Source organism: Magnolia sinica, chromosome 1 (genome assembly GCF_029962835.1).
Source record: "Magnolia sinica isolate HGM2019 chromosome 1, MsV1, whole genome shotgun sequence".
In the NCBI taxonomy this organism is placed as follows: domain Eukaryota; kingdom Viridiplantae; phylum Streptophyta; class Magnoliopsida; order Magnoliales; family Magnoliaceae; genus Magnolia; species Magnolia sinica.
The window spans coordinates 13,068,415-13,095,585 of record NC_080573.1 but is presented as its reverse complement, the minus strand read 5'-3'; the positions used below and the strand labels follow the sequence as shown (position 1 = coordinate 13,095,585).

Genomic DNA, 27,171 nt, shown 5'->3' with positions numbered 1-27,171 from the left:
TCTGGCCCACCTTGATGTATGTATTCTAGATCCATGCCGTCCATCTGTTTTTCCAGATCATTTTAGGGCAAAAACTCAAAAGCGAAGAAGAACCAAATCTAAGGTGAACCATACTACAGGAAACAGTGGTGACTGAGTGCCCTACCATTAAAAACTTTCAAGGGCCCACCGTAAGGTTTTCGTGATGTTTATTTGCCATCCAACCCGTTGATAACGTCACGTAAACCTGGCTAAAGAGATAAAACAAAAATCAGCTTGATCCAAAACTTTTGTTACGGTCCATCATCACCTGAGTATTGGATCTGCTTCATTTTTTGGCTTATGCCCTCAATTGATCATGAAAAAACGGATAGACGGCGTGGATATAGAATACATACATCAAGGTGGGCCCCACGGTAAGGGAAGCACCGTCTTGGGTGAGGCGGGGCCGCACCTTATTTGCTTCGCAGACCAAAAGGCTAAACCGCATAACTAGGAACCGGATAGTCGTGTTTTACATTGCCCCTTGTGTTTCCTCCGGTGCAATGTGTGCCTTGAAAAGCCAATTTGGTCCAACTGATGATTCGAGGTGATATTTATCGAATGGTCCACCCTTTTCACGGTCTTGGTTCCTCTAATCAGCTAAGTGCATCCGCGATTTATCCATGTGCAATGTCAGGTGTATGATAATAGGGTCCTTAGTCTTGCTCCGGTGGTGGACTTTCAGAAGTTTCAATACCTGGTCAAGGGTTCGAATACCCATAGGTGGTGAAATTCCACTACGGCATGAGTGTAAAAAATATAAATAAATAAATAAATAAAGTATATGATAATAGATGCCGCAGTTAGATGAGAGCACAGGGTAAACTGATTGCCTACTGAACAAACTCTGTAGGGCTACCATTATGTATGTGTTTTATCCATACTATCCATCTGTTTTACTTGATCATTTTAGGGCATGAACCCAAAATTGAAGCATATCCAAAGCTCAAGTGGACGACACTATAGGAAACCTTGTGAAATGACTACCTACCTTTGAAAATTTCTTGGGGGCCACAAATTTTAAATCAAGTTGATATTTGTGTTTTCCATTCATCCATGTCCGAATGACCTTGCGAACAGGTTGGATGACAAATAAATATCACTGTGGTCCTTAGAAAGATTTCAACCGTGGATGTCATTATCCCCACTGTTTCCTGTGGTGTGGTCCACTTGAGACTTGGATATAGTTCAATTTAGGGTTCATGCCAAAAAATGATCTAGAAAAACGGATGGATGGGCGTGGATAAGGCACACAATCCCGTGGGACCCACAGTTTACTCAGTACGCTTCCACTTCCATTCAATCCAATCCATCATGTACGGCCAGTCCTACCACGTAATGTGTTGGCCCGACCCTGTCAGAGCATAACATTCAAGCCATCCATCATGTACGGCACCTTTTGTGCTCCCAGGCACCGAAAAACCTGGCTAGTCCAAAGGCCACGTCATTTAAGATCATGGCGTAAATCTCTATAACCACGTGATGCAGCCTAGCTGAGTTTTTTTAATGAGTTCTTTTGGTTTCCATTCATCGTGGTGGGTGAGGCACATCTTCTGAATTGATTGGATGGGATAAAAATAAAATAAAGATCTTTAATGGTGAGGACTCCTTTAGTAGGGTCATCCTCGGTGGACCCATAAGATCAGCAGTCTTCATAAGCAAACCGTGGGCCCCACTTGTATATTACAACAATTAAGATTCATATGATTGCTAACATTTGTCAAAAAGATCTATAACCCTATGAGGGAAAAGAAACGAACCGCAGTTGCATTTTGAGTCGTGCATATAAACAAAAAAAAAAAAGTTAAGCGAAGTGCCAAATTCTATCGACCATTGAGATTCATATAATTGCTAACATTTGTCCAAAGATCTATAACCCAATGAGGGTAAAGAAATGAACCGCAGTTGTATTTTGAGTTGTGCATTAAAAAATAAAAATAAAAAGTGACGCAAAGTTCTAAATTCTATCGACCACAATCAATCCCAACCATCTGATCAGTTGACAACCTTTTGAACGAGCCCCAGACAGTAGTCACGTTGGTTGGGCGGTTATAATAACTAACTGATTTATAGTTGAGAAATTCATCAAGCAACGGTCCACGGAATAGACAAACGGATCAAAAGGAACTACAGGATTCTGCTGATAAACAAACATACAGTTATAATGATATGTGGGGTGGTGGGATTCCGTGTGACCCATTTTTGAACAATTCAGTACGTCAATCTGACTGACCCCAACAAGGACTGCCCCAGAAATATCCTGGTACAAGTAACCCAGCCCTCCTACTGGTGGCCAACAAATATATGGTTCAAAAGAAAAAGGAACAAAAATAGGCTGCATCCAATAATGAAAATGCTTCAGGCCATATATATATCCCCCACCAACGATGGATCCCATCAGATCACCTGAACTATGGGCCCCCATAACGTGGAGATACTTGTGTCGTGGCAAAACTGTGGATTCACTGATGGAGATCCCAGAGTAAAAATGTCACACCATGATAAAAAAATAATAATACAAAAGCAAAGGCAAAAAGGAATTATTTAGATCACTCACCCACTGTTTCATCTTTTTTTTCCCCACATCGAGAAAGCAAATGAATGAAAATCTGCATGTTTACAGGGTGCTCTCCGCAGGTTGCCTGGGTAAGAGGCCAGCCTGATAATATTTTTATTCATTTCAAAAATCCTTTTCAACATATACGCATGTTCACTACGTATATGATCCCCTAATCAACATCTTTACTGCTTGGAATTGATCAGATTACGGATGACAAAAGGAAGGATACCCCCATGATCAAAATATGCCAACTCCACCTGCACATTCCAAAGTTCTGTGTCAACAACCATATGGAGAAGTAGTGTACACAGACCCACACAAGTGGACGCTCAAAAGTGACCGAGTAAATCATCATAGCCTTCTCCCAGCTATTTGGGGTCGGTTCTTAATGAGTTTTTAAGTTTTGGCATGGGTATAACTATGTTTGGGATGCGCATCAATTGAATTCTAATTGTCCACTTTAATCAAGAGAAGTGACAAAAATCACTGATGTTCCCCAGAAGTAGCCCTCCGATTGCAATTACATCACTTTCAAGTCCTAGTTGAAATCAACACAGGTGCAACGTGAACACCAAGGTAACTACAATTTGGTTATTTCCACGTTACTGGACGATTTCCAATTCAATTCAACAGTGCAACCAAATGCACCTGAGATGTCATGTACCAACCGTGTCCTGCTTTCCATTTATTCCATGAAAACTGTCCAAGTGATAAAAGAGGCATCTCTCTTTTTTCCTGTTTGGGGTTCTTCCTAGTTTCTGCAGGTCAACTTAGTGAACAACATCAGTAGGTCTACCACAGAAGATTTTATTGAAGTGGAGATTGTTTGTGAGAAGAATTCACAAAAGATCATTCTCCTTTGGAAAGTAGGTTCATGTGGTATCTGAAGCCTTGACCATTTCTTCCAACAACATCAATCTTGAGTTATTTAATTATTTCATTATACTATCAAATAATAAAACCCTGCCAGCTAGCGATTGAACCGACTGGTCCCAGCCCATATAAAGGGTTATGTCAGGTGGCAGCCAGTCATGGAACCCCGCCGTGCTCTACCAATTACAGTTCATATTTCCATATGAACTTGTGGCAATAGCAACATAAGTAATTGCAAAGCACAACCCCAATTAACTGGTGCAAAGCAGCAATGACGACAATGATTATCCAAAGAGAAGAAAAAGTACCTCGGTGTCAAAGCGAGCTATACAGGTGAAAGACTTCCCATTGTCAGTCGTGACGGTGACATCTTGCCCAGGCTTTATCTCACTAACGCTGCTTGGGAGGTCTATGTTGTAACGTTCGTGACCTGTCAAACCAAGAGTATCTGCATCCTCCCCAGGCTTGAAACAGAGGGGGATAATACCCATTCCCACTAAATTGCTACGATGAATTCTCTCAAAGCTCTTGGCAATAACTGCTTTCACCCCCTGACATGAAAAAAGGATAGAATAAAGCATTACTAGCATGCAGAATGCGGGGTGGTGGAAAGATTAAGCAAAGAAGAAAACTCACCAGCAACATTGGACCCTTGGCAGCCCAATCTCGAGAGCTTCCACTTCCATACTCAGCTCCAGCCAGGACAATAGTGTCATGCCCATCAGCCATGTACCTCTGAAACACCATATTGATAACATGCTTTCAGTTTATAACATATTGAACTGTAGGGGAATGCCTCTTGATACTGTTCTACATTCATAGACCACAAGTAACAGGTAAAGGTCCTAATAAGACCAAATTTTAAAGAGAACCAATCACCTACAGGCAGTTGTATGCTAAAACATTTTCATGCCTAAAGAATCTGTTTCCACTTTTGCCCTTGAAAAGATTTTGAGGCAAAACATTTGTAACCTACAGCAGTTTTAGGGGATCTGTCATTGTAAAAAGTGAAAGGTTTCAGCGACAGTGAACCAGGAGTCAGTGCATACACATCTCACACCATCCCAAAATGGTGATCGAGAAACATGACCAAACATTTCAAAAATGGGAATATTAATACTCGAATTTGAAATGCTTGCTAGACCCCCACTAACCGTCTTTAAATTGTGAGAGATAACATGCACAACAACCCTAGGTGAATGCTGTGGCATTGAAGCTCTAACATTAAAAAGAAATGACAAAAAGATGCTCGTTCATCAAAAGCACAAAAAATACTTGGCTACTTGTGAAGCACACAATCGGTATCCTCCACAAGTAGGAAAGTGAAGTAGAAACATGTCAAACAAGAAAAATCCCTCCCGAGCTTTAGCACAAAAAGACAACAGAAATGAGTGTCTTGACCAAATTTTGTTAATTTTTCAGCACTTCTGATATTTGAAAAAAAACCAAGAGACAATTCTTACAGAATGGTGTCAATTTCTAAAAAATACTGCTGTGCACATCCATTTCAGAAATTTTATGATCTCTTAAATTTTTTATAAAATTTGCCTAATGTTGTCACACAATGCAGATGCATAGTTGTGTTTACCACACCCGAAGATTCAGCAAAATTTTGGTCACTTTAAAAACATTACAAATAATAATATGAAGTTATCTCAAGTAGAAAGGAGCCAAAGAAGGAAAGATGTAGCTCAGTGAAAAGAGTAACATAATTTGATATCAATGAACTCACCATAGCCGCATCAAAAACATATAGCTTCTCGCCTGTTGGAATGTGAACTGTCTTTGGGCCCACTTCTCCTTTCAAGAGCTTGTTAACAATGCGAATATTAGCAAAGGTTCCCCTCGCCATCACTTCATCATTGCCACGACGACTACCATATGAATTGAAGTCCTTCCGGTCCACCCCGCGCTCTAGGAGGTACTTTGCAGCAGGGCTGTCCTTGTGGATGCTCCCTGCTGGTGAAATGTGATCTGTTGTAATACTGTCACCAAAGTTGAGCAAGCAATAGGCATCCTTAACTCCATGGGGCCCAGGTGGAGCCATGGTCATGGTCTTGAAATATGGGGGCTCATGAATGTATGTTGATTTCGGGTCCCATGAGTAAAGTGTTGTGGCTGGGACTGACAGCTGGTTCCACATAGGATTGCCCTTGGTGATTGATTCATAAGTGCTCTTAAACATGTCAGGCAGCACGCTGGATTGAACCACCTGAACAGTGAAATTTTCTAAATTAATAATTGCCATAAAATTATATTGGCAACAAAATCATAGGAGCAACGAAATTCTAAAGCATAGTTTTCCAGGCTGAGGAAGTGACATTGAAACAGTGTAACAACCTCATTTTACATTTGTTATATTAGTTATGCAAATACATGAAACGAATGTGGGAAACATGAAGCAGAAACGTTGGTGTGTACCAGGCTTTCTGGTAACACTAACACATTCTACTAGGGACAGCAATGGGCTGGTTTTGGGCCAGTCCAGGCTAGACCCAGCCAGACACTTACAGCCGAGGCCCAAGTCCAGCCCAAGCCTGAGCCCTGAAAAAATGGTTGGGCCCAGCCCTAGCCCGGAAATTGATAGAACCCCAATTTCCCACTTTAATGTTCCTAATACATCCGTTCAATTGGGCCATACATGCAAAAGAAATAGACACTAAAGAGCAATGAACCAACAGTCTACATTCAAGATGCACAAATTGCCTAGTAGGGGATTGAGATGGCATATTCGTAGGATATAATACATACATATGAAGTCGGGTTGGTCTGGGGTTGGGCTAAAATGACATGAGCACAAACCTGGCCCAAAAATTGATCGGGCCATGCATGCTAGGCCTAAGCTAATCAGTCCCAAAGCCGGGTTGAGCTTGTCTGGCCGGCTGCAGTCCAGTTAATAATTCAACCTGAGTCCAAAGCTGAGTCAGAGGGCCAGGTGCGGCGCCTGGGTCCAAAGCCGGGTTGAGCTCATCAGGCTGGCTGCGGTCCAAGTTAATAGGTCCAACCCGGGTCAGTGGGCCAGGTGGAGTGCCCGGACCATTGCCACCCTTAATTCTACAACATGATAATCATCCAAATTGTGGACAGTCGTATGCATTCTTGAATGCATCAGTCAACAACATGTACTGAACAATATGACCAGGAAAGCATTTGTACTATATATTCAACACAATAGTTAATGAGGAAATAGACTGCACTATGTTTACAACATTATAATCATTGCAAGATGACATGTTCCCACCAAAATAGAGGTTTGCAGGATAGCAGCTGCTCATGCCCTGGGAAAAAGATCTAAAATGGTTTTTTTCTTTCTAAAAATAAAAATAAACTTCAGTATAAGCATCATACTCAGGGCTCATTTGGCATCTCTACTCTAATTCAATAAGAGCATTTCAAATAAGAGCTACTTTAATAAGCTTTTTTTTTTAAAAAAATTCTAGTTCTTGTTTTAAATAAGCTTGTTTGGTAAAATCACTTTTTCAAAATCGAAAAAAGCTCTTATTTAAAATAAGCACGTTTGCAAATAAGAGCTTTTTTAGGGGTAGTTCATGTTAGTTGATGTCATTTTGAAGCAATTACAACTCCATTATAAGAGCAATCTCAATGGTTGTTTTGGTGGATCTCACTATAGAAGGACCATCCCCCAAATGGCAAAAGAATGGATAGCTACAATCTTCATATTTTAACACATTTGGGTGTCCATTGTATTGGACATTGGACGTGAATCGTCCATCATTTGGAAAAAGTGGACTTGTCCATCATGTGGGCTGAACCTTCATGTGAGGCCCATCTTGGATGTGGACCATTCATCATTACGGGCTGACCTTTGACATGGACCATACATTATGTGGGGCCTACCTTGATGTAGGTCATCCATCATGTGGGCCCCGCCACCAATGATAATTTTCCTTTACGTGGGGCCCTTCAAAGTCCACTACCCATCACGTGGAGTCCACATTTGATGTGTCCATCATGTGGGGCTAGCTTTTGATGTCCACCATCCATCGTATGGGGTGCAACTTCTATGTAGATCATCCATCATGTTGGGCCACTTAGGAAATAGAACATCGTTCATGCAAGACCCTGGTTGTAGACCGTCCATTACATGAGCTCACCTTGATATGGACCATCCATTATGTGGGGCCCCACCTTCAATATGGATCGTTCATCACGTGGGCCCACCTTTAATGTCCACCATCCATCATGTGGGTCCCACCTTTTTATGTGGACCATCCTTTAGGAGGGGCCCACTTGATTTGGATAGTCCTAGCAGATAGTCCATGCTAGGCTACACTTTGATGTGGACCATTCATCATGTGGGGCCCACCTTTGATGTGAATTGTGCATTGTGTGGGCCTTTTATCATGTAAGGCCCCACCTTCAATATGGTTCATTCATCATGCAGGCCTAGCTTTGATGTCCACCATCTATCATGTGGGTCCCATCTTTGCTATGGACCGCCCATCATGTGGGACCATGCAAGGCCACATTTTGATGTGGGCCATCCATCATGTGGGACCCCCTTTGATATGTTTTGTGGGTCATTCATCATGTGGGGCCCAACCTTCAAAATGGGCTGTTCTTTATATGGGCCCACCTTTGATGTCAACCTTCCATCATGTGGTTCCACCTTCAATATCATCATGTGGTTCCACCTTCAATATCTACCATCCATCATGTGGGTCTCACCTCTGATGTGGATTGTCCATTATGTGGGGCCACACTATGATGTGACCATGCATTATGTGTGGCCTGCTTTGATGTGATTGTGCATTATGTGGACCCAACTTGATGTGGACCATTCATCATGTGGGGCTCCACCTTCAATACAAGTTGTTCATCATGTGGAGTCCCACCTTAGAAAGACTGTAAGGAGAAGAGAAGAGAAGAGGACGAGATGGAAATTACTTAAAATATTTATGGACAAACTTGTCCTAAAATTAGCCAAAAATGTCTACTCGCTTAAGCCAAATAAGCTCTTAAAAAATAAGTGACCTCTCATCACTTATTTCTTAAGAGCTTTTTTGCTAGTTTCTAAAGAATTGAGTGGTAAAATTAGAGCTTTAACAAACAGTCAATTTTTAAAATACGAGCTTATTTTTTTCAAACAAGCAAATAAGCTCTTTTAGTAGAGATGCCAAACAGCCCCTCAATGTGCATCCATTGGAATGTGAACAGGTAACAACATCTGTAATATTCACATGCTTACCTCTGCAATTTCTTCAGTTGTTGGCCAGATATCCTTGAAATAGACACTCTTCCCATCCTTGCTTGTTCCTATTGGTTCCTTATCAAAATCTATGTCAACCTGAATTGGTAGCACGGCGCAAAAATGGTAAATTCATCAGACGTGGATCTGGAAATTTTGCTAAACTCATCAAGTTCCAGACATGAGAAAACAATGGATTTAATATCTAATATCATTGATTTCTTTACAGAAATTTATCAATCAAGGAAAACAGTATACAGCCTAAAATATTACTTGCAGGAGAATAACCACGAAGCATATTAGAAGTAGAATCCCTAGCAGATGGAGAAATCTAGTGACTTCCTTGGCCTTTTAATTTTGGATTTATAAGTCAACATTGTCCTTTTAACTTTTGGAATTAGTTGCATTATTTTATACGTTTCATTTGTATTTCTAAAGAATAATTGCATCGTGTGGTAACTGTCAGACTGTGCACCACCCATGGAATCAATTAATCTAGACATATTGACAATAACGGGAAGAATGACGAACAATAATCCTTCTCAAAAACCCCAGCCATCAATGTTTCTGGGGTGCATAATATGAAAGCATGTATAACATGGGAAGCAATCCAATTTCTTAAATTCAATAGAATTTCAGTCAACGTTCTAAAACTAATCATGTTATCTTTCTTTTTTTCTTTTTTGGTTTTTGAGGGGTTACTTTTCTCACCATGACCACGCTTGAAAGTGGAAATAGCAGGAAAAAGCAAGCGCGTTGTATGAAAGAGCACCTTTCCCATGCTACCAAAAACAACAAATGCCCTGCATTGAAAGCCCTGTCCATCACGATTTAGCAGTACACTCAAACACTGCCTAAGCTAACCAAATATGGCCACGAGTATAAGATGGGCATGGCCTACATTTCTTTTAATGTCCATTCTCAAACAGAGGTCAGAGTCCAATCAAAACTGTAGGGCAATACAACTCGCCACGGAAAATCACAGTTTCTTCCGATTCAAAGGACTAACAATGCCGAGCGGTGATTTTTTGTTAGGGACCCATATATGCCTGAAAGCGATACAAGGATCGAAGTAAATAAATCAAAAAAAGTTGCTCAAACCAATTCATATAACTAGAGATGTATATTGCTGGAAGATATATGGGCAAAAATAGTTCATCTCTACTATATATTGCATGAATAGCTATGAACATTTTTACCCATGCAATTACGTTTTTTTAAGGCAAAGCTTTGTTTGATTTAAAGGACATAGGGAGAGTTTTGTCACAAAAAGGAATTTGGGAATTTTAAGAATATATGAGAGACCGACTGCCACTTCAACCACTATCTTCCTTTTTTACAAGGAGAGAAACTTTAATACTTTCACAGAGTAAGATGGTTGATACATAGCACTAAGAAATCATATGCATAGAAGACAATAAACTGAATAAACCATAAAAATCATGGGTTTAGATTCAGATGGATTTTTATAGAAAAAATATACTAAAATTTGATTTTCTAACAGGCTGATTGGTGGATATTTTATGGACGGTCAAATGAAAACAGTCAAGGATCCACATTCAACAAATACATGCTTACTAGTCCGAAATTAGAATTTAGAAACATTAAATCAATATGAAATTTGGAAAATAACCTATATAATGTAATTCCCACAACTTGAACGGTCTGATTGAGCTAATATATGCCACATTTACAATTTGAGGTTGCCCGAGTATCAACTCTACACTCTGCTAGAGTATCAAATAACTCCCTTTTACAACGTTTCCCACAACTTGCAAACCACGACTCTCTTCATGTGCATTGCACATGCCATATCCACTTGTTTTTATAATTATTTCAGGTTATGTCCCATTTACTTTCATTCTTTTATGCTAGCTGAGATCATGTATTGTATCATGAACAATTTATTCTAACGAAAAAGAAAGTGCAAAAAAATGCAAAGTTTCAGCAAGATGCACATACCGTGCCAGCAAGGGCATATGCAACAACCAAGGGAGGTGAAGCAAGATAATTAGCTCGAGTCAAGGGATGCACTCGACCCTCAAAGTTTCGGTTTCCAGAGAGCACGGCAGAAGCAATGATGTCTGCCCAGAAAAAATAATAATAATAATAATACAAATGGTTAAAAAGGAAGAGAAACATTTAAAAAAACAGAATTTTACAGCTACAAAAAAATGCTACTCGATAATTTGAAGGCATAAAGAATAACGCCTACCATTTTCTGAAATTGCAGAAGAGACTGACTCATCAAGATCACCAGAATTCCCAATACATGTAGTGCAGCCGTAACCAACAATATTGAAACCTTGTTGATCAAAATACTTTTGCAACCCACTGCAACAAATGCAAAAGCCATATCTCGATATTTACAGGAAAAGCAACAACAAACTTTGCATTCTCACAACATCATTCAAATCCACAGATACTGACACAATACCTCTTAAGGAGATATTTGGTAACAACGCCGGAACCTGGAGCGAGACTTGTCTTAACCCAAGGTTTAACCTGATCAAGAAGGGATTCAAGTCAATAAACCGTTATCTCAATGCCGAATATGCAATCAAGTGAATCCGATCATGCATCATGGGTTAAGACTTAGAGAGTAAGAAGTGCAAAATAATTTAAGTCTAAAAAAGAGAAAATAAGGTATGGATCAGATTTTAAACATTGCAACTAACCTCCAGACCCAATTCACAGGCCTTCTTTGCTACCAGAGCAGCTCCAAGCATGACACTTGGATTTGACGTATTCGTGCAGCTGGTGATGGCTGCTATAACGACACTACCATGCTTGAGCTCTGCAGGCTGACCATGGAAAGAAAATTTTGCAACTTTATCCTGTAATTCCTTAGGTACTGCAAAGCCCTGCAACATCAAATTCAAATGTTCAAAAACTGAGTCACACACACACTAAATACATGAAAGGATTGTGTTACATGATACAAATTTTTGCAACTGCCAGTTTGGGACAAGAATGGGCAGCAACATGATCGGTTTGTAATTTGATTGAAATTTAATTCAAATTACTGTAATGGGTCAAATCATTGCACAAAAAAATAAATAAATAAATAAAAATAAAAAAATAAAAAATCAAAGATCTGACTGGCAATGAGTAGCGGTAGCTTGGTTTCTTCCGACGTGCAGAAGCACAAAAACAAATTAATTTTGTGATCTCACCTTGAATCCAACCTTGTTATCCAAACAAGAATGCCAATCTGACTTCATTTCTTTCAAGGGAACACGGTCATGAGGTCTGTCACAGAGAAGAGTTGAATCTTCTGATGAATATAATGATTCAACAACTGAGTGAATATAGCACATGGATTAAACTAACACGAACATACCGCTTTGGACCTGACATGCAGGGTTCAACATCTGCAAGGTCCAGCTCTAGATAAGATGAATATACTCTCTCTTTTTGAGGCTGGATCCACAAAAAGAAACCAATTATATTTCAGAGTCAAATGCTCAATTAAAACTGAATGGTTAAGAAAGATGTATACCAAGTTGTAGTCAACGAACATGTTGTTAGCTCTCAGATAGGCTTCTATCATTGCCACCTGTTACATAAGAGAGCGCTTTCCTCATCACCACATTTCTAATCCCCCCATTCCCCAGTCAAAACATTCACAAGTACAATACTTACGGTTTCGTCACTTCGTCCTGTCAGCTTGAGATATTTTAGAGTGACATGATCTACAGGGAAAAAACCCATGGTTGCTCCATATTCAGGAGACATATTAGCAATAGTAGCCCTATCAGCCAATGATAATTCACCCATGCCCCCACCTATATGAGAAAAGTAAAGATTTAGAACAACAGATTTATGTCAGAATAGCCTGTGGCCTAATCTATACAGCTCCATGAAAATGAGATTACCATAAAACTCAACAAACTTGCCAACAACCCCATGCTTCCTCAACATTTGCGTCACAGTTAAAACTAAGTCGGTAGCTGTAACACCATTGTGCAATTTTCCAGACAACTTGAACCCGACAACACCAGGCAAAACCATGCTCATGGGCTGTAACTCAGAAGAAAGAAGCATCAGCTAAATAACACGTTGAAGAATTCCTGGGTAAGCATGCCAGTGCATGCCAAGAACAAGGGCACAGCAGCCATGTTACAAAAATTCTAGAAAGAAGGATATGACAATAATAGATCTAAACTCTCACAACAGAAGTTAAATGTGGATCAGAAGGAATCCTCTGAGGATCGAGCAAAAACCCTTTTTTTAGTATTCTAGTTGTTAAAAGAAAAGAAAAAAAAAAAAATCATATAATGTGTCGTCTTTGTTCATTTTAGTTAGAAATATGAAGGCATGAGCCAAAAAGCTGGGACCTGGCTATGATGATGATGAGTCAGAAATACACAGACAATGAGTCTTTTGGCAGACAAACATGTGAGCATACTTTGACAAGTAACGCTAGAAGTCAGATTAAAGTGCCTGAACACAGGTGAGATCAAGATCAGAAAAATGCGCCAGTAAATACATTGGTACTGCACAATCAAACATCAGCAACCAAAACAACAATGCATGTGAACAAATGATTTACTTCCAGTAACATGAAAAGCATCAACCCGTCCCAAGCAATTATCATCCATCTGGGAGACCCCCCATTTCTTATGTCAGGGCCCCTTGCGAACAATGTCACTCATATGGCAGAAGTTATTCTCTTTTTCTTTTCTTTTTTGAAAGGTTATGATTTTATCAATAAGAGGCCCAAAAGGCCGAAAGAATTACAACACAACCCTTTACAAAAGAGCAAACATAATTGACGGAAGCGATTGCATTCTCCACCCAACCCAATATATCTAACTTGGCCTGTCTGAAAACCTCCCATCACCCGCCACTGAATAGCAGAAGGCTATAGATATATCAATATCCATGCCAACCTGGCCAACCTGGAGAAGTCATTGCACAAGGCATTATCACTAAGCCAAACATCCTCCCAAAAGAGTATTCTTTTCCCATTGCCCGAGGAGAACCCTAGTCCCTTTCTTGAACCTTTACTTCAATCATTTTTATTTTTATTTTTTTTTAAGTAACTGGAATTTATTAAAAGGAAGAGAAGAGAACAAAAACTACTGAGACAGCAGAAAAAAGAAAGGAGAGCTAAAAACCTAGAAAAAGAAAATCAAAACCAGAGAGAATTGGCACAGATAACGCCCATTCGATCACAAGAGATTTTGCCCTCGAAGCCACTGTCGATGCCGAAGCCTGCATGTTGTTAAAACATCTCTCATTTCTTTCCAACCAAACGGACCACCACATAGCCAGAACAGCCATTTTCCAAACCTTGGATCTCAATTTCCCCAGCCTGAACCCATGCCAATACGCAAGAAAGGAGTGAGCTGAAGAGGGAACGCACCCAGCGACGTTGAATCGGGAGAAGAGGTCGTGACGAATCTGGGAGACGAAGAGGGAACCTTTACTTCAATCATGATATCACTTTCCACAAATACCTAGCTCTATACAAAGAAGAATTTTTCGTCCACCGCAAATGAACTCCTCATCTTCCTCTACCGTAAAATCTCTACAACATGGAGGGGTCCAAACCACCCCCATCACCGGATAGCAGAAGGCTATAGATATATCCATATCCAGTGCAACCTAGCCAACCTCTGGAAGTCACTGCACAAGGCATTATCACCAAGACAAACATCCTCCCAAAACCATGTTCTTTTCCCATTGCCCAAAGCGAACTCTAGCCCCTCCTTTAACCTTTCCTTCAATCTTGATATCGCTTTCCACACACACACACACACACACCAAAAAAAAAAAAACTCCTTCCGTGGAGACCCTCCTCTATACCAAACCTCCAAAGCCAATTTCCCATTAGCGCATCATTCAAAACTGCCAGCTTCCTTACGCCCGTGCCCCCTCCTTTTGTTGCTCTGTGAAGTGATTCAAACGCTTCAAGGACTGGATGGTTATTGTCAGAGGGAATTCAGTAATGTCATTAAGTGGGCCAATCAAGCAGGTCAGAACTTTGGAGGACAAGTTTTGTATAACAACATAAGACATCTAGCCTCCCATTTAAACATTTCCTTATATCCCATGTTGCTAGAGAGGCTGATTTCATCTCAGACAAGTTGGCCAAGGTGCCAGCCACTTTTCTCTTTGTATTGGAATTTCATTCCCCTAGTTTCATTTCCTCAATAAATCATCATTAGTTTCTCAAGTTAAAAAATCAAAACATACAGACTTTTTTTCTTTTTTTTGGAAAGGCACAAACATACAGGCTATGAGCTGTAACCATTAAAAACTAATTAATCAGGCTTCAACATCTGGAAAGAAAAATCCAAACCAACAGTACCCTAACATAATTTTACCTGGCCAAGCATCGCAGCCTCTGCTTCGATCCCTCCAACTCCCCAGCCAGCAACTCCTAACCCATCAATCATTGTTGTGTGGGAATCAGTTCCAACCACACTATCAGGGTAGAGTATGCCATGGGTATTGAACACAACCCTCCCAAGGTATTCCAGATTAACCTGAAATTTCATTACGGTGATTAACTTGATATACAAACTTATCAAAAACCATAATAACTCCATATAATGCCACATCTTGAAACAATTGTGTAAACAAATGCTGAGGTGCAAATTTTATTTGACATTCTTTTACCTGGTGCACAATACCGGAACCTGGAGGAACAACAAGCATATTTTGAAAAGCAGTAGATCCCCATTTAAGAAAACCGAATCTCTCCCTGTTGCGCTGAAATTCAAGCTCCATATTTGCGTGAACTGCATTTTCTGATCTTGCCACATCGACCTGAACTGAATGATCAATAACGAGATCTACTGGAACCTGCACGTAAAGTAGCACCTCAATATGCATTGTGAGAAATGACGAGAATGATAGAAGAGCCAGAAAGTAAAGCACAATTTAATGTTCCCTGAAAATAATGTTAAACTACATGACAACATCTTTTTACTCATTGTCTCAGATTTAAATGGCTAAAATAACTATGAAGGAACCCAAATCTGCTCCAAACAAATCTTACATACTAAAAAGGGTTTGAAACAACATGTGCATCTAAAATTATAATGGAATCACATGAATATGTTTTTGAGTGAGTGCCACAAAACCATATAGAAAAATTGCTTCTCTTTCCTTTATAAAATTATTGAAAACAGCACATCAGGAATTTTGGTGCATCAGGACTTGTCCATTTGATAAGATTATTGGTTCTTTGTTTCCTGACATTCGCTGACCAGAATAACCTCTGGAAAGACGTCAAGAAACATGGTAATAGCAAAAAATGGTCTGAAAAACTGTTCCTAAAACAAGCATTATCTAAAAGTCATAGGAGTTTGCATAAGAACAGAGGAAACAAAACGCACCAAGGGATTGATCTTATTAGAATCACTGCCAAGCTTGTTCATAGCATCTCGCATGCAGGCAAGGTCGACCACAGCTGGTACACCAGTAAAATCCTGGCGACAAATCAAACTTATATAAATCAACAGAAAACTTACAAACAGGGGGATAGTGATAAACTAGCATTGCGATCTACACCTGCAAGAGAACACGAGCAGGCTTGAAGGGGATTTCAACTTGCTTTGGGGAAGTATTTTCCCAATCAATAATTTTCTCAACGTCCCCCTCAGTGACTTGGAAGTTGTCACAGTTACGGATCGCCGACTCTAGAAGAATCCTGATAGAGTATGGCAATTTATCTGCGACACAACAAAAAAAATGAACCCGCCTCTTCCAGAAAATGTTCAGTGGGCTGACAAATGAACAGAAATTATGAAAAACTCGATAGATTAATGAATTATGTAGGCAATTGTAGAACTGGTAACTGAAATACCCATATGGCATGGATCGTGCCCCCAAGTCTTCTGAAAAACAAAGATCATCCCCACCCAAACTGAACATTGTTCTTGCTATTAGGTGATTCCATAAGAAACTAAGGAAGAAATTATTAAAACGCGGGAGACGAACCCAAAGAACTAGATACTCTTTGGATGTTTTTGGGTGGTGTAAATTATTTTTGATGGTGTGGCCCACACAATGACCTAATCCACCATATTTTCTGTTCATCTGATCATGATGGTGGGGTGCATCAATTGGACACCTGGGATGTCTTACACAAACCAATTGGGCCACATAATTCTCGACTTCAAAGCTTTCTTAAAGAAAAAATAAAAGATTTTTGAAGATTAAAGAAAACTAAGTAAATAAATGAGGCATTTTGGTAATTTCACACATCCAACAGCATTGATCAGTAATTTCCAATCGTGGAGCCCTTATTTAGTAAAATCCAAATTAACGAGGAATTTTGCAGTAAAAATCATTCTGATGTTTTTTTTTAATCTTTTTGAAAGATAACATTCATATTATTTAATTTAGCGTCCAAACTGCTCAAGAGTCAAGAGTCACAAAAAACAACCTTATTTGTTAACCTTATCACAGTATCACTATCTAATCAAGATCAAAGATGATAAGAAGTGGATTGGCTTTGACTTTATCAAACAGTGGATCATGAGGGGCCTGCTACCTCTCACAGTCCCATCAAGATCCAGTAGCAATAAGGTTCGCCAGATCATTCCCCCGTTCCCAAATTCAGAATGGAGATATCGTGCCCAAATGAACAAAATTCAGGGTGAAGCAGCTTGACTTCCCAAAATAAATGACAAGCAGAAAGTTATAAAAATTAATTAGAAAAGAATCATTACTCCATTCCAGGAATAAGATATGATGCATACTTACCAATCCTTGGATCATTGAGAGCAGGCAAGCTATAGTACTTTCCAAACTCGCCTCCGCCTGGCTTCGGGAGACTGGTTAAGATGCCCTTGAATGCATTCTCAGAAGCTGGAACCATACACCAATAAACAAAAAGGATAAATCAACAGTCGAAGATCTAAAAGAAATAATGAACTCGAACTTCCATATGCTCCAATGTTATAAACTGAACTGCTTAACACAAAAACCTAAAGTTTCCTCTTCAAATATTTAGAAACTCAAAACAAACTAATCAACAAGATCCCTTCAAAAATAAACAGACCACCCATCAAACTGTTGAATGCACAAACATGGATATTCGTTTACTGAGATTCAACATGCCAAACAGGCTACTTCAAATGCAAATACTTTCCCAATAACTAAGATCTTTATATTCATCCAAACAAAACTAATCAATCCAAGAATCTTTTCTTTTTCTTTTCTTTCCTTTTCTCTTTTTTGTTTTTAAATTTTTTGAGAGAGAGAATCAATCCAAGAATCTGATAGTTAAAAATTGGAAAAAAAAAAAAAGGACGGACAAAACAGGGTTTTCTATTCATTCAGCCCGGCAAGTGTACAGGTGGGCCCACGTTCCGGCAATCCAAACCATCCTCACAGTGGGGATGGGCCCTTGTTATGGATGGACCATGCTCCAAAAGTCCACCTACTAAAAGATATCTCAACCATGATATTGGTTTTTTTTTAGTCAAGTTCATGTCAACTGTTAATAAGGTGCCTATCTTCAGAAAACTAACCAGAGATTTAACATCATCCAACTCAGAAAACTTTTGCAGCATGCCCTAGTGGATGAACACTCCAGATTGCTGAAAGGTGGGCCCTAACAGTAGTAATTGCTGGGCCAAATAGAAGAACATCTTACAAAAGCTCGTAAACAGGTGTTTCAATCTACTAAACCAAAACTTTTCATCTACTTGGATTTAGAAACACTGAACAAAACAACTTTTCACTTACATGATTACCTTGATGATAAGCTAACTTCTCACACGATACATAAACCTCTTTTTTCCATTTCAATGATTTCAAAATAGTAAACAAAGTAACCAAACACGAATTCACCAAAAGCAAACCAAGGAAAGTCGAAATCCTTTTGACAATAAGTAAAAGTAAAACTCAACCTAGAAACATTAATTTTACCCCATTTCTAAGACTAAGTCCATGCTCGGGTGGACTTGACACGACAAGCAGGATGGATGCCATCTGCCCATCTCAGGAGTGATGTCATTTCTACAGACTTCAAATAATGCAGGAAATGATTCAGGGCAGAAATGAACCTTTTTCTTTTCCGAAAAAACAGAACACCAAATCAGGATTTATGGAATCCAAACACACTAGTCAAGCATTATTCCACCAAAAGTACAAAAAAATTCAAACTACCAAGTCCAAAAACCGAATTTCTTTTCATTACTCCAGTCCAGCAACACAAAATCAACTACGAAATACCAAACAATTGGATCTAAAAACACCATCGTCTAAAAATGACGAATATCACCAGCTGCAGCGCCCGCGCGCGCGCACACAAAAAGGGACTAGATTGGCTGATCCATTACCCATGGTCGCGATCTTCCGCTGGAACCGTTCGATGACAGCAGCGGAGCTCCTGATCTGAGCACGAAGGCTGACTGGCGATCTCCAATCGAAGAGGTGACGCGAAGAGAAGGAAGATCGTAGGGATCGGACGAAGATAGATGAGGAGCTGATGGATCTGGAGAAGCTTAGAGAGCGAGGGTTTATAAGAGAAGATGGAGAAGAAGATAGGGTTTTGGTGGAAAGGGAAGACGAAAACCTAACCCTAGAATGGGAAGAAGCTGCAGCTCTGAGGAGTCCAGACGAAGAGGCAGTTATATACATGACGATCGAGCATCAGAGAGAAAAGATTTTGTCAGGGTCCGAGCAGAAGAAAACGAAGACAGAGAAGAGATGATTATGTCAGAGGCCGAGCAGATTAAAAAGGGAGCGAGCGAGCGAGCGAGAGAGAAATACAGGGAGAGAGAGAGAGAGAGGGAGAGAGAAAAAGAGCGGCTTGAGAGGCGGCGGCTTGAGAGGGCGGCTTTCCAACTGCAAGAAATGAACGTTGGGAGCTGTGACGTCGTAAGCAGCGAATTCCCGCTGAGAAATTTACGACTATACGACCCATTTAAGCCCACTTCTTTTTACCTCACAAGAATAAGCTCCATCTGTACGGACAGCTTTTCCAGGTCGAAAACGCCCCTGCCTTTTCTTCAAGCGGATCGGATGGTGCTCGAAGACGAGTGCTGACGCTCTTCGAACTCGAAGTTGTACGAACGGTTTAAAAGAAATCAAAGTTACATGGCCTCACGGTAATATATTTATTATATCCACAACATTTATCTATGTTTTGAGATTATTTCAGAGCATTATAAAAATAAAAAAAAAATCATATCCAAAGATCAAATGGACCACACCACAGAGCAGCGGAAAATTAATTTTCACCGTTGAAACTTTTGTAGGGCCCACCATAACATTTATTTTCTATCCAATCTATTCATAAGGTCACAAGGACCTGGACAAAGAGGAAAAACAAATTTCATAATGATCTAAAACTTCTGTGACCCCTAAAAGGGTTTCAATGGTAAACATTCGATCCTCCATTGCCTTTTATAGTGTGGTCCACTTGATAGCTAGACTTGTCTTATTTTTCGTCTCAAGCCTTAATACAAGTTTGTCAAATAGATGGACGATTTGGATATAACATGTACCTCATAATGGGACCCACAAAAATCAGTGGGGATTATAACGGGAGAAAAAAAAAGAAGCCAACAAGTTGGAGTTGATCGGGTTAGAGTTGGGCCTATAGCTACGGATTATAATCGTAGCCATAACTGTCGTGCTAGGCACTTTCTTCTCTTTTTTTAATTTTTTACATGGAGAACTTTGTTCTACATACATTTTTCTCTAATACATATAAATATGTATATATAAGCATATAAAAAAATTTATCTCTTTTTTTCATTTATTTCTTTATTCATTTAACAAGAATATCTTCTAAACCAAAATTAGTTACTTGGCATACCACATATGATTTTAGGGTAGGAGAAGTTACTTTAGCCAATCAACCTGGTTATTTTCTAAGATTTCATCAGGTCGATGGTCGAAAATCCATTTCATTCACTTCGCGGTCAATTTCATTCACTTCGCAGTCAACTCAATTCGTTTCACGGTCAATTCCCTTCACTTCACGGTGAATTTCATGCATTTCGCAATCAATTCCCTTCACTTCACGGTCAATTTCATGCATTTCATGGTCAATTCCCTTCACTTCACGGTCATTTGTGTATTTCACGGTCCATTCGCTTCACTTGGCGGTCAACTCCATGCATTTCATGGTCAATTTCGGCGATTCCCCTTCACTTAACGGTCAATTTCATGCATTTCACGATCAATTCCCTTCAATTCACGATCATTTCCATGCAGTTTACGGTCAATCTCCCTTCACTTCACGGTAAATTCTCTTCACTTCACGATCATTTCCATGCATTTTACGGTCAATTCCCTTCACTTCACGGTCAATTATGACGATTCCCTTTCACTTTACGGTCATTTCCATACATTTCATGGTCAGTTCCCTTCATTTCATGGTCAAATTGGCCGTAAAATGCATGGAAATGACCATGAAGTGAACGGAATTGACCATGAAATGCATGAAAATGACCGTGAAGTGAAGCGGAATCGCCGAAATTGACCATGAAATAAATGGCAATGACCGTGAAGTGAAGAGAATTTACCGTGAAATGCATGGAAATGACCGTGAAGTGAAGGGAATTGACCATGAAATGCATGGAAGGGCTTGTTTGATTTTCCAATTCACCGGTAAATGCAGTGTAAACACGTCATAATTATTTCCTCATGTATTTATTGCACTCTTCCCTATATTTGATTTAATCGCTTACTTTTTTGACGTAAAAATCGAGAAAACTATAAAATAATTGTGGGTCCCACCATGATGCATGTTGCTTGTTCATGTCGTTCATCCATTATGGCATATGACTTTATGGCATGAGACAAAAAATGAGGCATATTAAAAGCTCAAGTGGACCACGCCATAGAAAAAAGTGAATCAAATGTTTACTGTTAAAAACTTCGCAGGGCCACTATTTCTTTTGGTGTGGCCCACTTGAGTGTTGGATCTACCTCATTTTTTGGTTCATGTCTTAAAATGTTGTGGTGCAATAGATGGACGAAACAGATATGTCATATCCATCATCGTGAGGTTCAAAATTTTAAACTAATACTTTTTAACCGGTTTTCAAGGTAGAAATTCTCAAGGATTTTCAAACGGGCGAAACAGTAATAATTACCCATTTACCGGGTATTTACACCTGCATTCAAAAATCAAAATAGGCCCAAATTGATCGTGAAATGTATGTAATCGACAGTGAAGTGAAGGGAATTGACCGTGAAATGCATGGGATTGATCGTGAAGTGAAGGGAATTGATTGCCAAATGCATGGAATTCACCATGCAGTGAAAGGAATTGACCGTGAAATGAATTGAGTTGACCGCAAAGTGAATGAAATTGACCGCAAAGTAAATAAAATTGACTGCGAACTGATTGAAATTGACCGCGCAGTAAATGAAATGGATTTTCGACCATCGACCTGATGAAATTTGGGAAAATAACTAGGTTGGTTGGATAAAGTAGCTTCTCCTACCCCAAAATCTTATGTGGTATGAAAAGTAACTAATTTTGGTTTAGAAGATATTCTTATTAAATGAATAAAAAAATTATACGCCTATATATATATATGTATTAGAGAAAAATGTAGGTAGAATAAACTTCTCTATGTAAAAAAAAATAAAAATAAAAAAAAGAAAAGAAAAAAGAAAAAAGTATATAGCATTACGATAATAGCTACAGTTATATTCTGTAGCCATAGGCCAAGCTTATCCTGTCAACCCCGACTCGCTGTTCGTCCTTGCAATTGACGATTTATTGCGACGGTTATGGCTATGATTATAATCCGTAGCTAGAGGGAGCGTCTCAGGTTTATAAAAAACTGAAAAAGGGGTATTTTCGACCTTTGGCGAGTCGTCCGTACATCTGGCGCTTATTCTGGTGAGGTAAAAAGAAGTGGACTTAAAAGGTAAATGGGTCGCATAGTGTAAATTTCTCATTCCTGCTTTTATTCGGGAGGAGTTGAATAAAACGTCGCTCACGCATCTGCAAGCTGTACTCTAGGTGTTTTTTCTTCTGAGAAGTGGGCCCATGGTTCCATGATCTAGACCGTTGGTCAATTTCAAAACGTAGACGGATGATTCCTTCGTGTGGGAAGATGTAAGCTCGCAGTGCGTGGGGCCAACCGTGATATATGAGTGTCATCCAGCCCGTCCATTGGATGTGGCCCCTCGTTTTTGGTCTACATACCAAAAATTGTCTTGATTATAACTCGTGTGGATCAAAGAAAAAAGGGAACAATGGGGAGCGAAACACCCACCATAGAAACTTCCAGATGGAATGTGGGGTCCACCGTATTGTGTTTGTTTCATCCGACCTAAGTAATCAGGTGTGCCCCACCAGGACGAAGGGGGACAGAAAAACGCAGGCCATTCCAGAACTCAGGAGGGCTGTATGACGTGAATATTTAGGTTTGTGGTTATTACCTGTATTGTGACCTGCCTGAGTTTTGAACGGTGATTATTCTCGGAATGATGTGAAAATGAGGATTTGCACCAGAAGAACGGTTTGGATTCTACATAAACATCATGAGTACGCCCAAAACCGGTTGAGTTTATGGTAGCTTGCATGCACTCGAAGGTATGGGATCATTCCCTTGATAGATTACAGGCTTACAGTTAAGATATATTATGATCTTTGGTTATATATATTATGATATTTCTCAACCGTCTATCCTTTTAGGCCAGAAATTAAAAGATCAAAAATCTAAAAATCTATAATAGAGTAGATTTCTTAGTTCATGCACGATCGGTCAGAACAGTTCAATGGTCTGGATTATCGGAAAATGGGCCTCAGTTCTCAGAATCTAAAACCGTTTGTACCAATCAAATATGTAGACACCATGTATCATATAATTCCTCTGTTGAGATGCCAAAGTGGACTTTCTCTCGGGGCGCGCTTTACACGCAGTAACGAGCACACGTGTGTAAAATTAGAATGGTTCATACGGCGAGCCCGTTGGGGGATAGGCCTTTCTGAAAATTTAGACGACCTGATGGTCTTCTGGGTCACACTCGCATGAGAATCTGGACCGTTAATCAAATTCTCTAAAGTTGTCAATTTGTTTTATGCACTTGTCTTGGCCGTGACATCTCAAAGACACAAACCACCTCATCAGGGGATCTGATCCTGTACAAGTGGACCACAGTCGCACGTGTGCTGTTTTGTCCAATCCAAGCTTATCTGGGCTCTTCATGCACAGACATGACCGAGTACATAGGGTGCATGGAAATTATCATGCCTCCCCTGTCTTTGCTGTACCCAGTGCGCACGTGGACCACATCAAAACCGTTCATTTGATATGTCAAATATAGAATTATCCATATCCAGACGTTACACTTTCTGGACAACCGTTCAATAGGGAGCACACAAATCAGCATTGGTACGTTTAGTGATGAAAGGTCCTTGTATTCGATGTTTGGGATTATCCAATCGAAGAAAATTTCGATTATTGGCCAATCAATCGAATAGCCTACGAGATACACGGTCTGGATCATCCTAAATGTATGCCACATGTACGGTGCAGATCACGAGGCACTAGTGCCGACCGATGGAGTGGATTAGCTTCAGTTCATGATTTAGGGCCCCACCCATATATTACCTCGTCGAGAGTTCTAAAGTTGCGTGCCCGTTCTAGAAACTGAAACGGGATTGGGCAGTTCTGAATTTTGTTTGGAAGCAGTGATGGTGGGCCCCATGGTTGAATGGTCTGCAGGCGTCTGCCACGCGCATGAAAACGACATAGTCGCCAATAAATTAAGCTAAGTTGAATTCAAATTAGGTAACAGAAAAGTGCCGGTGGTCCGCGGTGTAGTGAAAAAAATGAAGTTAAATCATGGTTTACCAGCTGGCTGTAGGATCAGTGCAGGACCACTTTACGAAGTAGGCCCCACCATGGACAGAACACGGACGGTTCCATTTCTTCAGGAGCGGCACCAAGGTGGGGATCCCTGACCGTGGGGCCCATGTGATGTATGTGTCTCATTTCCATGCTTTCCATCCGATCGATTTAAAAAATAAAGACAGATAGACCATTGTGTACGCCAGTGAAACTTCTTTTCCTTGATTGGTGCATTAGGTGTTCGAGTAGGATCATCTGATTGGTTGTATGAGACCAATGATGTATATATATATATATATAGAGAGAGAGAGAGAGAGAGAGAGAGAGAGAGAGAGAGAGAGAGAGAACTATATTGTACTAAAATATCTAATATGATAGAAATCGGATGCCCAATGAGTCACTGATCATACATCATCTTCCATAGGCCTAAAACGTATTGTATGCTTGATTAAAACAGGTGATAATATACTAAGGCACATATTTAAAGTTTATCTAGATACTGTGAAACATATAGCTAAGACCTTTATACTTAAATCTTGCAGAGGGATTGATAAATGCAGGACTCACTTTACGAAGTAGGCCCCACCATGGATAGAACACGAACGGTCCCATTTCTTCAGGCGCGGCACCGAGGTGGTTAGGATCCTTGACCGTGGGGCCCATGTGATGTATTTGTCTTATATCCATGCTTTCCATATTTCTTTCTTTCCTTTTTTTTTCTTTTTTTTTTTTTTTAAATAAAGCAGATCTAAATCTCAAGGAGACCATTTGTGTACGATAGTGAAACTTTTGTTTCTTAAGTGGTGCACTAGGTGTAGATCCAATGAAACTCATAACTAAGACTTTCATACCTAAATTTTGCGGAGAGATTGAGAATAGAGAATATGACTTCCTAGGTACTTGGTTGATACGGGTGATAGTATATAAAGGCTCGGATCAAAAGTCTATCCAAATCCAGAAAAACTCAATAGTTAAAATCTCCATACTTGAACCCTATGGAGGGGTTAAAAAGAGAAGCCTAATAATTATATCTATAACATTTATAAACCTCGTGCAACATTATCATGTTCATTTATTGATTAGAGTCGCCACTAGCCAAGATAAAAGCTTCAAAACCCCCAGTTGGCTAGAAATTCATGGAATCACCTAGAGATCGAGAAAATTGAATAATTTTTAACTCGAGTGACTATTTGATAGATTTGCATTGTAAATTCCAGATAAGGACCTCAGTTGCATAAAAAAAAGAAGTTAGGCATTCTTTTATTACCGTGTCAAACACCGTCTCTATTTTATCAAGTTATATGCTTTCAAAAGGAATTCACGGAACTTCCAGTAATATACTAATACTTAGATATTTAAACTATAAAAGATAGATGAAAAATGGAAATGAAACAGTAGAAATGATTTTTTAATGAAAATACAAAAATAAAATGAACACTGAGCTTTTGGTTACTCCTTTAAATTACGTTTTTTATCATAAAGAATATCCTTAAGAGAGGTGACTGTAGAAAATACTTTACGTGATATAAGAAAATAGCCTAATGCCACTACTATTCAAATCAAGGGGGTTGGAATATACATACTAAGATGATAAAACAAGAACACAGCATTGACTTTGAATTTGAAAAAAAATTGAAAAGATCGAAAGCTTATGAGAGATGAAGAGATCATAGAGTCATGGTCTCTGTCTCTGTTTCACAACTCTCTCAAGCCCCCCCTAGCTCCCCCTTATAGGAATTTGAAAGGGTAGATAAGGGATTTGAACAAATTCTACTCTTGCGAGCCACAACTTCAACAGGAAACGCGGTTCGTGCAATTCAAACTAGGACATAGGTTAGTGTCCAGCTCATCACCTGAACCGTAGGTTCGTCCCAAAGAGAAGCTCGTGTAAACTAAGCCTGAACCAACGTATTAAACGAAGCTCATGCAAAGTTGAGCTCGAACCAGGGCAATGAAACCCATAAATCCACAGCATTTGTTGAAACAGTAGAGCTACCACCATATTCACACAAATGTGGTGGTGCCACCGCATTCACTCAAAATGTGCCGGTTTGACGTGGGGTATGTACAACCATAATACAAGAAATAGTGGTAATCTACCTGCTGGCTACAAAAGTTTTGGATCAAGCTGATATTTGTGGTCTCTACAGTTAGGTCTTTGTATTCTTATCACCATGTTGGATGGAAAATAAACATTCAATTGACCCTCGTAAAGTTTTTAATGGTGAGTATTCAATTATTACTGTTTCATGTGTTATGGTCCACCTAAATTTAGATCCGCTTTATTCTTTTAAAGCATGCCCTAAAATGAGCATTTAAAATGAATAGATGGTGTGGATGTAAGGCACATACATCAAAGTGGGCTCTACAGGGATGCATGGACCTCACCCAAAACATGCCCCATTTCAAAGAAAGGGGTATCCATTTTAAAAATGAAGCAGGATGGGCACTGCCTTGCCATGATGGGAGGATTTGATTCGACAACAGGTACCTAAGAAGGTGAAGCCCTTACTATGGGCCCACCTTAATATATATATTTTATATCCAGGCCATCCAATTATCAGGTGAACCATACCATAAGAAACAGCAGTGATTGAACACTTTACCATTAAAAACTTCTTAAGATAAACCTTGACACTTCCATGGTGTTTATTTGCCATCTAATCCGTTGATAAGGTCACATAAGCATAGATGAAGGGCAAAAAAACAAATAT

General features: G+C 39.6%; 1 protein-coding gene and 2 long non-coding RNA genes across 3 annotated transcripts; all 3 read right to left on the bottom strand.

The window, feature by feature from the left end:
• Positions 1–2,541: 2,541 nt before the first annotated feature.
• Positions 2,542–19,494, bottom strand: LOC131240291 (aconitate hydratase, cytoplasmic-like). The gene is made up of 20 exons (XM_058238428.1): positions 18,971–19,494; positions 17,388–17,492; positions 16,191–16,351; positions 16,016–16,108; positions 15,294–15,479; positions 14,999–15,160; positions 12,542–12,686; positions 12,309–12,451; positions 12,166–12,222; positions 12,007–12,086; positions 11,840–11,915; positions 11,342–11,527; positions 11,101–11,168; positions 10,879–10,997; positions 10,626–10,747; positions 8,664–8,762; positions 5,187–5,666; positions 4,091–4,189; positions 3,763–4,005; positions 2,542–2,838 (listed from the first exon to the last, which is right to left on the bottom strand). Exons 1-20 carry the CDS (start codon positions 19,269–19,271, stop codon positions 2,764–2,766), a joined length of 3,000 nt encoding a protein of 999 aa, XP_058094411.1. The 5' UTR covers positions 19,272–19,494; the 3' UTR covers positions 2,542–2,763.
• On the bottom strand, positions 6,362–8,083 carry LOC131240306 (uncharacterized). Its single transcript, XR_009168708.1, has 2 exons — positions 7,706–8,083; positions 6,362–7,636 (listed from the first exon to the last, which is right to left on the bottom strand). It is a non-coding gene; the product is annotated as an uncharacterized LOC131240306 (long non-coding RNA).
• On the bottom strand, positions 9,444–10,619 carry LOC131240298 (uncharacterized). The gene is made up of 2 exons (XR_009168700.1): positions 9,565–10,619; positions 9,444–9,480 (listed from the first exon to the last, which is right to left on the bottom strand). It is a non-coding gene; the product is annotated as an uncharacterized LOC131240298 (long non-coding RNA).
• Positions 19,495–27,171: the final 7,677 nt, after the last annotated feature.